The sequence below is a fragment of the Peromyscus maniculatus genome, chromosome 1, assembly GCF_049852395.1.
Source record: "Peromyscus maniculatus bairdii isolate BWxNUB_F1_BW_parent chromosome 1, HU_Pman_BW_mat_3.1, whole genome shotgun sequence".
In the NCBI taxonomy this organism is placed as follows: domain Eukaryota; kingdom Metazoa; phylum Chordata; class Mammalia; order Rodentia; family Cricetidae; genus Peromyscus; species Peromyscus maniculatus.
The window spans coordinates 60249162-60264709 of record NC_134852.1 but is presented as its reverse complement, the minus strand read 5'-3'; the positions used below and the strand labels follow the sequence as shown (position 1 = coordinate 60264709).

The 15548-nt window shown below is 50.0% G+C and overlaps 1 protein-coding gene across 15 annotated transcripts in view; it reads left to right on the top strand.

Annotated features, from left to right (window-relative positions):
- Positions 1–15548, top strand: part of Nav2 (neuron navigator 2) — a 654337-nt gene that overhangs the window by 583628 nt on the left and 55161 nt on the right. For 8 of the 15 annotated variants that reach the window (XM_076543375.1, XM_016008376.3, XM_076543371.1 and 5 more), the window contains 6 exons: positions 4007–4298; positions 5601–6303; positions 9160–9618; positions 10432–10497; positions 11827–11871; positions 14690–14850. In XM_076543375.1, coding sequence (XP_076399490.1) covers positions 4007–4298; positions 5601–6303; positions 9160–9618; positions 10432–10497; positions 11827–11871; positions 14690–14850 — 1726 coding nt within the window. The remainder of the gene's footprint in view (positions 1–4006; positions 4299–5600; positions 6304–9159; positions 9619–10431; positions 10498–11826; positions 11872–14689; positions 14851–15548) is intronic. The other 7 variants (XM_076543382.1, XM_076543365.1, XM_076543401.1 and 4 more) reach the window with 4 other exon arrangements.

Genomic DNA, 15548 nt, shown 5'->3' with positions numbered 1-15548 from the left:
CCTGTCATGCATTCTTTATACAGTCAGTCCTTGATTGCTCAGAGTCTTCCACAATTTGTGGAAGGCACTAATCCAGGTGCTGGGGTGGTGAGCTGCCTGTGCCAAGATTTTCTTTCATTTTCAATGCCTAAAGTTTTATTCGCTTTGTTTTTTTGGTTTTGTTGTTGTTTTTAAATGAAATTCACAGTGGGCAAAAAATACAATTCTCTGTCAGTCTACTTACTTATTTTTTTTTTTAACCTCTGAAGGCAACAAAATTTTGAGTAATGTGGCCAGGGTTGTTGTCCTGTGTGTCCTGGTGTCCTCTGGACACCAGGCTATCGGGATGGCAGGTTCCCCAGTCTACCTCCCGGGGAGCCACTGCTTCTGACTTCGGGCTAGTTACTTCTCTTCAAACCTGTGCTTTCATGGAAGGTGTGTACGTGATTGACAACCCAACCTCAAAGCATGAGCTGAAAGTATCTGAGGGTCGCAGTGTCTGGGGACACAAGGGGCAGGTGATGCTGCTGTAATTCTTTATATTTGGGGGGCTCCAACTTAAAGCCCCCCTCAGCATCTTATCCTGCAGGGGACTCAGTATCTAGAGGCTCAGGCAGCTAAAACTCTGTTTTAGGTCTGCAGGACATGGAGGAGATAAATGCTAAAGACACAGCGGGGCGCTGGGATTCTCAGAGCTGGAGAGTTTGGTGAGGAGAGCCGCTGTTTATGAAATTCTTCCACGCTTAGCTCTTAAGTTCACCATCAGCTCTCTGTTTGGGGCTCTGTTCAATCCCATCTGACACCCAGTCTAACAGTCTTAGAGATGGGAAGGAACCCGAGGTCTCACACAGCGGTGAATGACAGCAGCCAGTGCTGGAACTCAAGCCCACTGGGCTCTAAAGCCATTGCCCTTCCCCTTTGGGGCCAGACTTCCCCCTCTGGGAACACTGGCCTCCACTCCAAGGTCCCTCCTGGCTTATCTTCCCTCTTCCCGCTTGCCCATTGATGACCAAGGAGACATCAAAGCTTCAAAAGGAGGTGGTGCCACCAGTGTGCTGACCTGCTGGCCTTCCTATTGCAAGCTCTGGGAACCGAGAAACAGACTCCTTCCATTTCCACATCCAAGAGATACCACCCATGGTTACACATGGCTCCAGAAGGATTTGCTAAGCATGTGTGATTGCAAACCTGTCAAGATGTCCCAGACAAACACCCAGCTGTGCAGAAGGAGGTTGGAAGAGCTCTCACCCTGCACCAAGTTAGGGGAGGTGTGATAATTGGAGCACTGTTCTACCAGAGAAAAGAAGGCCCCAGGCTGGGGACTGGGGCACTCTCTGTTATTGATGAAATTGGAGTCTGTCCTAGGGTCTGGCGCAGGGGCCAGGCTGCCCTAGGCCTGGGCTTGAGACAGCCAGACTGCATGTAGAAGGGGGGTCTGGCAGGTGTGGGTGTTTTTAGTAGGCACCCCGAGGGATGCAGAAGGTTGCATCTCTGGGATTATAGTCAAGGACTGCACTGTACTACAGTGGTTAAATTATGAGCTTGGCAATTGGACAAGTAGAATTCCCACAATGCTTTCCTCATTGTGTGAGCTTGGGCAAGTTTCTATTCCACTCAGTGTCTCAGTATTCTGTTATTTTCTCATGGGTTTTTGCTGAGAAATATAATGAATTGTATTCTCTCTGTATGTCTGTCTCTTTCTGTTTCTCCCTGTCTCTCTCCCCCCAGCCCCCAACGAGGGTCTCATAGAGCCCAGGCTGGCCGCAAACTCCCTAGCAAAGATGACTTAGAATTTCTGGTACTTCTGTCTCCGTGTCCAGAATGCTGAGATCACAGCATGCCACCTCGCTGGGTCTCTATGCTGTTAGGGATTGGGGGAACCCAGGCATCATGCATGCTAAGCAAGCACTCAGTCGGCTGAGCGATGCCCCCAGCCTCATGCATGTGTTTCCTAAATAATTGGAAACTATATTTTTATTGTAGCCAGACATGGTGAGTACATGTTTATAATTCTCACACTTGGGAGGCAGAGGCAGGTGAATCTCTTTGAGTTTGAGCGAAGCCTGTTCTTCATGGAGAGGCTAACCAGGGCTACATAGTGAGACTCTGCCTCAAACAAACAAAAAAAAAAAACAAATCATTATTTCTCTCTGTATGTACATATACCACGACGAGCGCATGGATCTCAGAGGACAGCTTTGTGGAGCTATTGTCTTCCACCCTTACGTGGGTTCCCAACCGTCTCACAGGCCCCTGGCCCACATATTTTTAAAAGCATATTAACTTGTGCCTGGAGTGCTGTAATGTCCAGTAAGCTTTAGGTTTGAGTGTCACTGTTATTAACTGCATTACAATGTGATTGTGGGAAAGAGGTCTACAGACATTAAAAAACAAATGTCACAGTGGTCAAGTCTGTAAAAGGTGCTACAGCCTCAGGATGTCTTAGAACATATCTGTATTAGGGTGTGCTCACATGTAAGCTCCATGAGGCAAAGGCTTTGAATATTCTCTGAAGTACTGTCAGTACAGATAGTTTCCCTGGCTCATGGTGGCCATCACATCTCACAGTCGTACATGTATTTATGTCTGTGTATTCCATCACTGCTGCTTTTGATGACCGTCAATTCCATGAAGGATGGGGACTGATCTGATGTTTTCTAAGACACTACCTCACATGTAGCCAACAGTGAGCATTAAGTTCACTTTAGTTCAGTGAGTGCAGAAGGATCTGGAAGGAAACGGGATGGGGTCACTGAGTTTGTGTTCATCTTTCAAATGACGTCATCATTTTTAAGATCTTGACAGTAATATTGCATGCCTTCGGACTGGCTTTAACCAACCTGTGCCTGGATTGTCTTGTCGGGTGTACCATACCTCAAGTGTGTAGCAGCTATGCGTTCGTTGTTCCCAAGCCTTGGTTGAGCTTCCCCTCCACCCCTCACATGGCTGAGTATGTCTTAGTTGTCCCTGCTCATGACCCATCTCTGGTACTTGGTATGTGGCTGAGGCTCCGTGTGTGTGTGTGTGTGTGTGTGTGTGTGTGTGTGTGTGTGTGTGTGTGTGTGTCTGCAATGAGTGGGTGGCAGTCACAGGGGAGCAGGGGGCAGGTAGGGAGAGAGAGGAGGTTGATCTTCCTCTTCCGGTCTACACTGAGCTTTCATCCTGTCAGCCCTCTATAGGAAGGCATTTGTCCTATTGCACAGCGTGCCTCAGGCCCGGTCTTGCCCAGTTCACAGTCATTTCCCACCTTGCCGGCACGGCCCCCTCTAGCAGCTTATATAGGGGGCTTGTTTCTCAAAGTGGTCAGCCCAAGAGCATTGCTGACTTCCCCTTTCCTATTGTACAAACTTCTCCCTTCCAACACCCTCCCCCCAGCCTGAGGTCCCAGAGGCCCCAGAGGCCCCAGAGCATTCCAGCTCCCTTTGTGTCCTTCAGCCTTGCAGTTCATTAACGACACACGCCTATCTCTCCCCGGGCTTCATGGCCAGCAGGACAGGCTCTTCCAAAGAAAGTGGCCTAATTATCTTACTTGTCTGAAGACTGCCGCATCGAGGGGATCCAAAGCTCAGAGACAAAGCTGGGCGGGAGAGGGCACCGTGGCTATTGCCAGCTGAGAGCTTCACAGATCAGATCGGTGGAGTTCACATGCTGGCCCGTTCCCTCTCGGGTGTTAGACTGTCTGCCGAACTAGATGCAGAGATCTCCCTGCTAGAGGATTGACAGGGAGATGTGGAGCAAAGGGACAGGCTGGTGCCAGTGGAGATTCAGAGTCAGGGCTGGTGGACCCTTTCCCATCACCTCCTCTCTGCTCTGCCCGCTCTCCTCCTGGGGCCCTTGGCCCGCTCTGCCCCACCCCTTCACTCTTTTCTTTCTCTATCAGTCGTTCCCTGAAAAGAATAAAACCAGAAGATGCTGTGACTTTCTCACCAAGGCAGCAGATGTCTGAGGTTTTGAAAGTCCTTAGGCAGTCCCTGTATGGGCATGGCCTGCATGGGTGAGCTCTAATTCAGTGCATGTCTGTCCACAGACTGACGCGGAGAAGCACTCCCAGGTGGAGAGGACTTCCCTGTGGTCTGGCGAGGACATCAAGAAGTCAGATGGGGGCTCCGACAGTGGTGTAAAGATGGAGCCGGGCTCCAAGTGGCGGCGGAACCCTTCAGACATGTCAGATGAGTCGGACAAGAGTGTGTCTGGCAAGAAGAATCCCGTCATCTCGCAGACAGGCTCGTGGCGGCGAGGCATGACAGCAGAAGTGGGTATCACCATGCCGAGGACAAAGCCATCAGCTCCCACAGGCACACTGAAGACACCGGGGACCGGTGAGTGGGAGGCCCAAATCATGATGACTTCAGTGGGGACATTACAAGTGGCTTCTTCAGATTGCTGTGTTGCTCACAGCCAGACCATCTCTATGGTGTGTATGAACGTTCCTGAGCATGTGTGTGTGGTATTATGCACACAAATAATGTGTGTATGCCAGTACATGTATGAGTGTGCATAAGGACACCAGAGGATAACCTCAGGTGCATTCCTCCACATCATCATCTGCTCTTTTCACCTTTTTTCTTGTTCTATAATCTGTCTGTCTATCTATCTATCTATCTATCTATCTATCTATCTATCTATCTATCTATCTATCTATCTATCTATCTATCCATCCATTTACCTATTATGTTTGTTTGTTTGTTTGTTTGAGGTAGGGTCCCACTATCTAGCTCTGGCTGTCCTGAAACTCACTTTGTAGATGAGACTGGTCTCAAAATCACAAAGATCCTCCTGCTTCTTCCTCCCAAGTGCTGGGATTGAAGGTGTGCGCCATTATGCCCAGCTCCACCTTTTTTTTTTTTTTTTTTTTTTTTTTTTTTGAGTCTCTCACTGGCCGGGAGATCACCAAGTAGTCTAGGCTAGCTGGTGAGCTATCTCCACCTCTCTCCTCTCCCCCCCCTCCCCAGCACTAGGGTTATCAGTATACCCTACCACAACTGCAAGCACTGTGCTGACTGAGCCAGCTCTCCCAGCCCCCACAACAGCTTCCTTGAAGGTTTCCTTCCTCACTCTTGCTGAGGAGGAATGTGTATGTGAGTCCAACTGTGGTTCCGTGCGGGTTGTTTTCACTGTGTACCAATTGGCTCAATATTTGGCTTCACCACTCACCAGCCAGTTAACACACTAGTCCTGGCTCCTCAAGGCCATACTGGGATACTGTACGCTGTCCCCTGGAAATGTCAGGGTCAATGTCATGGACATGAGGCAAGAGGGCGAAGTATGGCACAGTCTCTTGTGCCTGTGGATCTACCAACAGCTTCCTGGCTTTCTCTGTTCTAGGCCAGCATAGACTGCTTGGAAAAGAGTAAAATCAGTGACCCCTCCTAAAAAAGCCCTCAGTGACAGCAGCAGACGAGATTATCACTGTGCAAAGCGCTCTCTCTCTCTCTCTCTCTCTCTCTCTCTCTCTCTCTCTCTCTCTCTCTCTCTTTCTCTCTCTCTCTCTCCTGACCTCCTCGGGGTACTATTCTCCTTTAGGAAACAGGGTGATCAAAGTCTTTAGAAGGGTCTGCATCCTAAGCACACTAGCCAGCAGAGTCGGGTTCTTAATCTGACCTCACTGGTTTCTCCCTTAGGAAAAACAGATGATGCCAAGGTGTCTGAGAAGGGAAGGCTGTCGCCCAAAGCCTCCCAGGTCAAGCGCTCCCCATCGGATGCTGGCCGCAGCAGTGGGGATGAATCCAAGAAAACCCTTCCCAGCAGCTCTAGGACACCCACTGCCAATGCCAACAGCTTTGGATTCAAGAAACAGAGTGGCTCTGCCGCTGGGCTGGCCATGATCACAGCCAGCGGGGCCACCATCACCAGCAGGTCTGCCACACTGGGTAAAATCCCCAAGTCATCCGCCCTTGTTGGTCGGTCCACTGGTCGGAAGACGAGCATGGATGGAGCCCCAAACCAGGATGATGGGTACCTGTCTCTCAGCTCCCGGACGAACTTACAGTACCGGAGCCTGCCTAGGCCCAGCAAGTCCAGCAGCCGGAATGGGGCAGGCAATCGATGCAGCACCAGCAGCATCGACTCTAACATGAGCAGCAAGTCCGCAGGCCTGCCAGTGCCCAAGCTGAGGGAGCCCTCCAAAACATCCCTGGGCAGTTCTCTGCCAGGGCTCGTCAACCAGACAGACAAGGAGAAAGGCATCTCTTCAGACAACGAGAGCGTGGCTTCCTGTAACTCCGTGAAAGCAAACCCAGCTACCCAGCCAGTGTGCAGCTCAGCTCAGGCCACTCTGCAGCCAGGGACCAAGTATTCAGATGTGGCCTCTCCCACGCTCCGCAGGTAAGCAAGTAGAAAAGCATGGAGCCAAGCGGGGCCAGAGTATGTAGCCTGGCGCCCTGGGCTAATAGACTCCGACTTTGACGTAAAGCAACCTGTGGCACTTCAGTTCTTGGTAAGGCTGCATTCAAGGCCAGCTCTCACCTGCAGGTCTGCAGTCTGTGCGTTATTCTTCCCATGCTGGGATGAGAGACAGAAAGTTCTAGAATCATGTTTCTTGAGTTCAGACTCAGACTCTTTTAATTAGCTCCCCAGTTGCTTTTCTGAACCCTGCCTCAGTTCCCTCATCTGTTCATTGGAGCTGCTGGGACTTTCCTCAGCATTCCTACTAAAGTTCATCTTGAGGCTGTGCTTGGCTATGGAAGGCATCCAGTGAAAGTTAGCGGAGACAGTAAGGGTGGGTTCCCGGCACACTTTCAGACCCAGAGTTTAGCTCATGGGATGCAGGTGTATTGTTTTCTTATCTCAATACCATCTGTTCTTTTATAACACATGGACAGTATTTGAAATGTTAGCTTTTTAAAATACTGTTACATATATGTAAGTGTGTGTAGCGTATTTCACATGTGAGTGGTCACGTGCACATGTGCCCAAACACATGGAGGCCTGAAGTTGAAGTAGGTGTCTTCTTTGATCACTGTCCATTTTAATTACTGAGGTAGAGACTCTTGCTGAACCCAGGGCTGGGCTAGTCTGGGGATTGATTGCAGATGGGTACCACACACCTGTCCATCCTTCACATGAATTCTGAGCATCCGAACTCTGGTCCTCCTGCCTGGCTGGAAGGGGTTTATTCAGGGGACCATCTCTTTAGCCCCACTCTTCCTTTTCCTTTTATGTAAACCTCTAAAAACAGAATAATTTCTCACAGAGGGGAATTGACATCCCTTTGAAAGGCATGTCTTCCCTCATCTCTGCACTTGGTGGAAATTCTTATTGTGGAAGGGTGTCCTTTAACAGTCCTTTTAATGCATTCACTGGACCCTTTGATTTATTTATTTGTTTGTTTGTTTTTTGGTTGTTGTTGTTTTGAGACAGGGCCTTTTTACCTAGTCCTGGCTGTCCTGGAACTCACCAGGCTGGCCTTGAACTCACAGAGCTCTACCTGCCTCTGCCTCCCCAGTGCCGGGATTAAAGGAGTGTGCCATTGGCCCATTTTTGAATGGCAGTTGTATAGCTCTCACATTGCCTTCTGGGTCATAACCAGCCCCAGGATGGAAAGTTAAAGGGTGTTAAAATAGAAATGAGCCCCCGAGCTCATATTTGAGGCTGAGCAGGGATGTCTGAAGACCCCAGAAGGAGCATCCCACATAAAGGTGGATGGAATCCATGTGGTGTGCCCTGTCTAGACTTGATTATTAAGATGCCAGTAATCATTAATTTTTAAGGGTAGCATCCTGTGGGCTATGCTTTGCTGTTTTAACGCACTACCACATAAATGAAATATTTCTCTGCCGTTTGCCTCTAGTAGAAGAATTAAACACGGTCTTAAAGTCTTCCCTTTGGAGGCTACAACAGCATTTGGCTGGGCCCTCAAGCTAGTGTACAGGAATCTTTAAAAGCACATGGTTCCTCAGGTACACCCTGCTTGGGTAATCTCGCTTTTCCTAAATCATTCTGGTGGTCCAACTGTGCATTTACTTGTGTGGCAAGGAGAAGCCCCCTGTGGAGTGAGATGGATAAGTCCCTTCAAGATTTCAAGCATTCATACAGCTAGCCGAGTGACTTTGTGTATGGGATGGGAAGCCAGGCAAACGTGGTTCTCATCTTTGCTTTCTAACAATGAAAAGTGGCCATCAGATCAGCTGCCCCCTAATCGGGAGGTCCTATTGTTAAGAGTATGTAAGCATCCTGATGCCCAGATTCCAGAGTAGAATAGTGCATTCCCTGATCCTGCCATTAGATATTGTAGTGAGGGTTATACATCTGCTCATGCCATACAGATACTGAGATTGGAGGGACTGTTTCCAGGTGATCAAGGTCAAACTCAAATCACTCCAGGCTGAGGGGCAAAAAGAAGTCTGCCTGTCACAACATGTAGCGTTCTTGCCGGTTTTCAGGGCCACTTACCCCCTTCACTACTTTTGGAGGGTGGGGTAAGGCCCTTGCATTCTAGAACATGGTCCACCCTCTGGCTTGGAGCTGGTGTCACGAGAGCTGTCTGCCCTTGGAAGAGAAGGCCTCTGTGTACTCATGACACATTTGCAGAAGTGAGCAGAGGCGGCATGGCATGGCATTTCTGTGCGTCTGTTTCAGAGACACGGTTGTGCCCGGTACATCAGGTCCAATGTCTTCTGGACCTAGCATGTTTCTGTGTGTAGTGTTGGCTCACACAAGTCCTCTGGCTTTCTGTTGCACATATATATATATATTTGTGTCCATACTTCTCTCCTGGGCTCCTTCCAGGTGTAAACTTATGGTCTTGATTCTTTGTATTATGCTGAGGGATCAAAGAAACCAAGTCCTAAGGCTTCATACCTGGTGTCACAGGAAGAAGAAACTCTTTTCTTTCTAGAAGATTCCTGGGTTGGGGCAAGCTTCTAGCTATTCTATTTAGAGAAGAAAAGGGACGCAGGATCATGGAGGCATGTGGCTAGAACTGTGGAAAGCGTTCCTCTCACCTGGACTTAGAGCTGTGTCCTGGCTGCAGCCTAGAGCTAGAAAGAGGCTCCTGGGAAGCACCAAAATCCAGTCCCACTTAACCGCCAGCTTTTCTCTAGGGAGACTCTAGTGTGTCTGCAGGAAAGACGACTGCCCTTTCCAGGGGCCTCACTCCTTCCTCTGCCCCAGCCTTCTCCAGTAGCTCTGCACACCTTGGGCCCAGGTATTTGTCCCACACAACCCTTTGTCTCTTCACAGACTCTTTGGTGGGAAGCCTACCAAGCAAGTGCCCATCGCCACAGCCGAAACCATGAAAAGTGCAGTGGTCATCTCCAACCCTCATGCCACTGTGACCCAGCAAGGTAACCTAGAGTCTCCCTCAGGCAGTGGCATCCTGAGCAGTGGGAGCAGCAGTCCTCTCTACAGTAAGAATGTGGACCTCAACCAGTCTCCTCTAGCCTCCAGCCCCAGCTCAGCCCACTCGGGCCCCTCCAACAGCCTTACCTGGGGTACCAGCTCGTCGGCAGTGAGCAAGGATGGCCTGGGCTTCCAGTCCGTTAGCAGCCTGCATACGAGCTGCGAGTCCATTGACATATCCCTCGGCAGCGGTGGGGGACTGAGTCACAACTCTTCCCCTGGTCCAGTCACCTCCGCTAAGGAAGATTCCCTGATGCCTTTTGTCCGCACCAGCAGTGTGAAGACCACACTGTCGGAAAGGTTGGTGCTATACCTCAGGAGGATGTCCTTCCCCAGACAGAGGCAGATGATTAGGGATCCAGGGGCCTTTGCCTGGGAGGTTTTGTCCTTTTCTTGTTTTCTTGTTTTTCTTTCTTTCTTTCCTTCTTTATTTCTTTATTTCTTAATTTATTTCTTCATTTCTTATTTTTCCATCTGGCTTTTCTGTCTTGGAACTCTCTTTAGACCAGGTTGGCCTTGAACTCAGAGACCTGCCTGTCTCTGCCTCCCAAGTGCTGGGACTAAAAGTGTGTGCGACCGGGCCCAGCTTGGTTTTGATCTTTCTAATCAGTGTTCCTGGTCTAAGCCAGTTTGGGTTGGAGTTGATCTTGGCTGTTTCCTGCTATCTCTTTTTTTCCGTTCGGATGTTCCTGGTGCTCGGAGCTACTAGATGAGGACCAATCTATGCCACTGTCTGAAATGCCATTCAGCATTGGAATGGGTTTGTCAGCTTACTGACAACGATTGCTGGGGTTCTGTCAGCTTCAGCTACTCCTTCTCATGTAACTTAGTACGCAGAGTGGGTGACCTGGGAGCAGCTGGGGAGGTTTGCTGTCCTGTCACCACCCTGCTGCTGGCCACAGTGGTAAGAGATGGAGAATCTGCAAGATTCCTAGGAGCCCTGATTCTGCTTCAGTCTTGGGATGTGTCTGGTATCTGGAGCAGACATGGGGAAGCAGGCCGGGGTCAGTCTTGGGAATGAGGAAAGTATTCTGACCCACCATTGTGTCTAACAGTGCCTCTTCCTTCCATCTAATGCTCACTCTCTTGTTTTCTACCTGCCTGGACTTCTAGCCCTCTCTCTTCCCCTGCCGCTAGCCCTAAGTTCTGCAGAAGTACTCTGCCCAGGAAACAGGACAGGTAATGACATCGTAGATCTGCTGAGCCTCTGGGTTCTTCTGCCTGTGTCTGTCGTCAAGCCAATTGTTCTGTGCAAGGCTGTTGGCCGGAGGCTCCCGCTTGTGTCTGTGGCTCTGGTGTCCTCTGTGATAGCCAGGCATGCCAGTGAGGGTCTGCTCCACTGTCCGCTAAAGCCCGGGGAACGGTGGCAAGTGGGTGGCCACCCCAAACCCTGCCACTCATCCAGGGCTGCAGGAGCTCTCACTGGCATCCCCCGCGGTGTCCGTGGCATGTTCCTGCCTCCCAGCTTCTTGCTTTTTCCTCCCTAGCCCTCTGGGTACTGTCTGCCACCCACTGTGCAGCCTGGCCCTCACCTCTGTCTCTCCCCTGCACCCCACCCCTCCCAGCCCAGCTGGCTCTTCTCCCTGGAAGGCTTTTGCTGCAGTCTGGCTCTCCATGTTGTTCCGAGTATCGTGTTGTGTGTGTGTGTGTCTGTATTCTGCAAAGATAATGGTACAGCGTGCCTGGAGGGCTGGGGCTTTACAACGTGTGAGAAGCCTGGGTCTGCCCCCAGCCGTGGGTGGGCCTCCGAGATGGGTGTTGACCCCGAGTTTCTGGAGGAGCGGTGGCTTGGCCAAACATAACAAGCAGATGTTGTTTCATGCTTGAGGGGGGGGGCGCGGACGGAATTAATGGAAACCCCCTTCACCCCATCCACAGCACAAACTTTGTTTCTGTCAGGCTTATAAACCAAGCCTTTAAACCCCTGCACTTTAGAAATTCAAATGCCTTGACTCGATCAGCCAGCAAGTCCCAGCATGCCCAGGCTCCTGCCCAGGGCTCAGCTCCTGGCTACGCCCTTGCCGGGCAGGAACAAGGAGACATTGAGAGGGACCTGGAATTTACTTCATCACACATGAATTCCAAATATGCAGACTGCTGCCTCTTGAAACTCTCCAATGAGTCTCTGCCCCTTCTGGAAACCTTTGCCAGAGGCGGCAGGGTTTCAGGAGAGGAGCTGAGTGGGGTGCACAGGTGGGACCCAGGAAAACATAGGCCATGCTTCTTAGGTGGCACAGCCCCTGCCTTGGTCTTGAACCTGTGGAAGAGGAGGAACAATGGGGGTTCATGGCTCAGGCCACCTTGTGGTGTGGGGTGAAGTCCGCACCAGTGTGGGTCCAGACAGGACCAGGTTTCTTTTATATACTGTGTGGGCGCACTGCATGCATGGCTGGTGGGGGGAGTCTGTCCCTTGGGGGTCCTCAGGCCCCTCCCCAGCCTTCCTGCTTTCTTCCCCTGCTTCCTCTTGTGTCCTCTGAAGTTCTTGATTGTGTTTTAACTTTCCTACAGTGACCCGCACCTTGATAGGAACACTTTGCCTAAGAAAGGACTCAGGTATCTCTCCCTTCCTCGCACCCAAGCCATCTGTCGTGGCCGTGGAGCTTGGCTGTGTTGTCCTCTCGTACTGGGGGGCTTGGGCTGGGCTGAGCTGGGGTCCCTGCTTTGGCCACCGCAGCTGGAGTTTGGATGACCGAGCCCTGGCGTGCTCATCTCTCCATTGTGGCTTACCTGCTTGAGCAGGGTCTGTGCTTTGTGAAGCTTCACGTGACAGAGCTGCCTCACAACCGGCAGGCAGCAGCCTGAGCCTGGGGCACTGCAGGAGGGACGCTGAGCACCTCATGAATGTCTGTACACACGGCTGCTTCCATCTGAGGACATGACTTACAGCATGCTGCCTTGTTAGCTGCCCCCATTTTAAAACGCTAACTTCTTCTGGACTAGAGATAGAGCTTCATGGTAGAGCATTTGCCTGCCATGCATAAGGTTATGGGTTTAACCCCCAGCACCACCAAATAATAATAGTAATAATAATAGTAACGGTCTACTTTTAAAAAATAATACCTTTGTGGCTATAAAAAACAGAAATGTTGTCTTAATGTCCTACCCAATGATTGGGTCAGTTATCAATACCTACCAAGACATGGATATGATTGTTTTTTGGTGGAAAGTAAAAAAAAAAAAAAAAAAGGACCACCAGAATGTCCTTCTATCGGTAGTAAGTTGGGCCTGCGCTGCTTGTTGGGGCTTGTCTTGGTAAAACAGGATGCTCTAAGTCGCCATTGCTCGAATCATGTTCATCCCATCACCAGCGAGAGGCTTCACTTTGCTCACGCTCCCTGTGGACTCCCGTCAGTTCTGCTCTCTCAAAGCCTTGTTATCTGTAGCATCAGCTTCACCGTGCACTAAATGTTAAGTTCTTCCCCATGAAAACAAATTCGGAATGAAATGTCTGTTGCTGTCTCGTGTGTCTCTAGTTAATAACCCGCAGTTCTTAAGAGCCTGTCGAACATTATAAGCATGAGGGTCGGTGTCAGTACAAGAGGGCAGGTGTTGATGCCTCCCAGCAGAGTTCTGCCCCGTGGCCTTTCATCGTGTGTGTCAGCAGGATGTGCAAACGATTGACGCCACTGTCACCCCTTGTTTGGAGACTCGGTCTCATGAGTGACCTTGAACTTGCTGTGTAGCTGAGGATAACCTTTGAACATAGGGGCCTCCTGCTTCTACTTCTCAAGTGCTGGAATTGCCGGCGTGTACCAACAGGTCTGGTTTTTGCTGGGCTGCCTATTGAACCCACGGCTGCCTGTGCCCTCAGCAAGCGCTCCAGCTGAGATATGTTCACAATCCACTGTTACCCAAAGAGGGAGCTAACTTCTAAGTAGTTATGTTTTGAAATGCTGTGCTCATGCCTATAGTAGCTCTATTAATGTTATGTAGCCCTGAATTTTTTGGGGGGTGGGGGTTTGGAGAGATAGGGTTTTTCTCTCTTTAGCCTTGGCTGTCCTGGAACTCACTGTGTAGACCAGGCTGGCCTCGAACTCACAGAGCTCCACCTGCTTCTGCCTCCCGAGTGCTGGGACTAAAGACATGCACCCCCACTGCTCTACTAGCCCTGGATTTTTAAAATTGATTGTCTAAGTATTTAGCATGGAGTTATGTGACAACTACATACAGGTACTCCATGTGCCTCACAAGGGTGTATATCCATCAACAAGACTGAGAACTGTGTTCCTGATCACACTAGCTTTCTGTCTGCCTTACTCCCTTGACACACGCATATTGGGTAGGAGATTCCTGAAAGGCAAATGGTCCCTCTAGTGACCGGATCAAGAGCCACTCTACAGCCCCTAAGTCTGAGGGTACCCTAACCATGTGGACACCGCAGAAGTTCCAGATGCTGCCCATGGGAAGAGTAGGAAGCGACTAGATTTTGAAATCAGACAAGCATGGGTTAGAATCTAGCTCTGGTCCCCAGCTTCCCAGAGCATATAGCAGGACTCAGCACTGTGGAAGTCTGAAGCCTCGCGGAGATGATGCCTGTAAAGGGACCTCACCTATCAGAGATGCTCAGTAAATATTCCAGTCCCGTTTTGGAATACCCAAGGGGGTGGATCACGTGGCTTCCCCACATTTAACCAATATGGGGTTGTCTCATGAAACCTTTCAATGTTACTCTGTTGCAGTTAAGGGGCTGGAGCCCTGAGTTCAACCCCTCAGTATTGTAGAAAGTATGCATGATTAGATGCCTGAAATACCAGCACTCGGGAGATGGAGACAGGAGGATCAGAAGTTGAAGGTCATCTTTAGCTACATAGCAAGTCCAAGGACAGCCTGGGCTCTACGGGACCCTGCCTCAGAAAAGCTGCAGCAGTTACTGTAAACACTAGCACCCCAGGTCTCTCCGAATGCCACCCACTAACTGCTGTGATTCATGGCCATGCGCCGGTTCTGCAGTGTGCAGATGCCAGCAGTTAGCTCATTAAAACTTCCTCAAAGCTCCAACAACAACCGTTCTTGCTGTTCTTCCTGTCAAGGAGGGGTCTTGGAGGCGACCCTGTCATGAACCAGCATGTTCCAGTCACACCCAGGGATGGCTCTTTTGAGCATTCCCAGTCTCTCTCCCTTTAGATGTTCCCCTCAAGCTGAAAGGAATTATAATTTTCCCCAAATGGAGCCAAGTAGCAAAAAAAAAAAAAAAAGTTTTCAGAAACTTCATAAGTTTCAGGGTGTGTAGTGATTTTTTTTTTTTTTTTTTTTTTTTTTTTTTTTTTTTGCCCCATCTTAAATACAGTTTTTCGTTTTACATAGTCCTCATCAGCTGTGGGGAATGCATTTCCATAAGGGCTGTTCATCCCAGCCTGGTCTCTGTCTCCAGGTATACACCCACCTCCCAGCTTCGCACGCAGGAAGACGCCAAAGAATGGTTCCGGTCCCACTCTGCCGGGGGCCTGCAGGACACGGCGGCCAACTCGCCCTTTTCCTCCGGCTCTAGTGTCACTTCTCCCTCTGGAACAAGATTCAACTTCTCCCAGCTCGGTGAGTAGCCTCTTGCCCTCAGCCCTGTTGATCCACTCGGCAGGGCAGAGGTTATCTTGTGTTTTGAAGGAGGCATGCGGCCACATCCTTCTCCGTATCTGATCAGCCCTTGGCAGTCAAAGAAACAGAAAATTGCGAAGTTCTGGGTACTTTCAGTCACGTCCGGCCCCTAGGTCACATGTGACTTAGGATGGCCATAAATGAGGCCAACACTTACTTAAAACTTTATGAGACTGATATGTCTGAGAGGGTTATTTGGTTGTTGTTGGGATTCTGGACATGGCATGTATAGGATGGGAGGGGAGATTTTGTTTGTTTGTTTTTTCTTTTTTCTTTTTGTTTTTCAAGACAGGGTTTCTCTGTGTAGCCCTGGCTGTCCTGGAATTGGCTCTGTAGACCAGGCTGGCCTTGAACTCACAGAGATCCCGCCTGCCTCTGCCTCCCAAGTGCTAGGATTAAAGTGTATACCCCTGAACACCGCTGAGCGGCATAAGAGAGTTTTGTGACTCAGTTGCACTGTATGGACGTTGTAGATGGCAGCCTCCTGTGGTGAAATCTAAAGGTTAGACACACCCATGTAGTCATTTTCCTGCAGCAGGGACATACTATCCCACTACTCAGGGTACATTCTGCTTCTCGGGCCTGTGGAAAAGTCAGTTTTCCTAGCCTATTCCTCACTGCTTTCTCAAGCCGAAAAT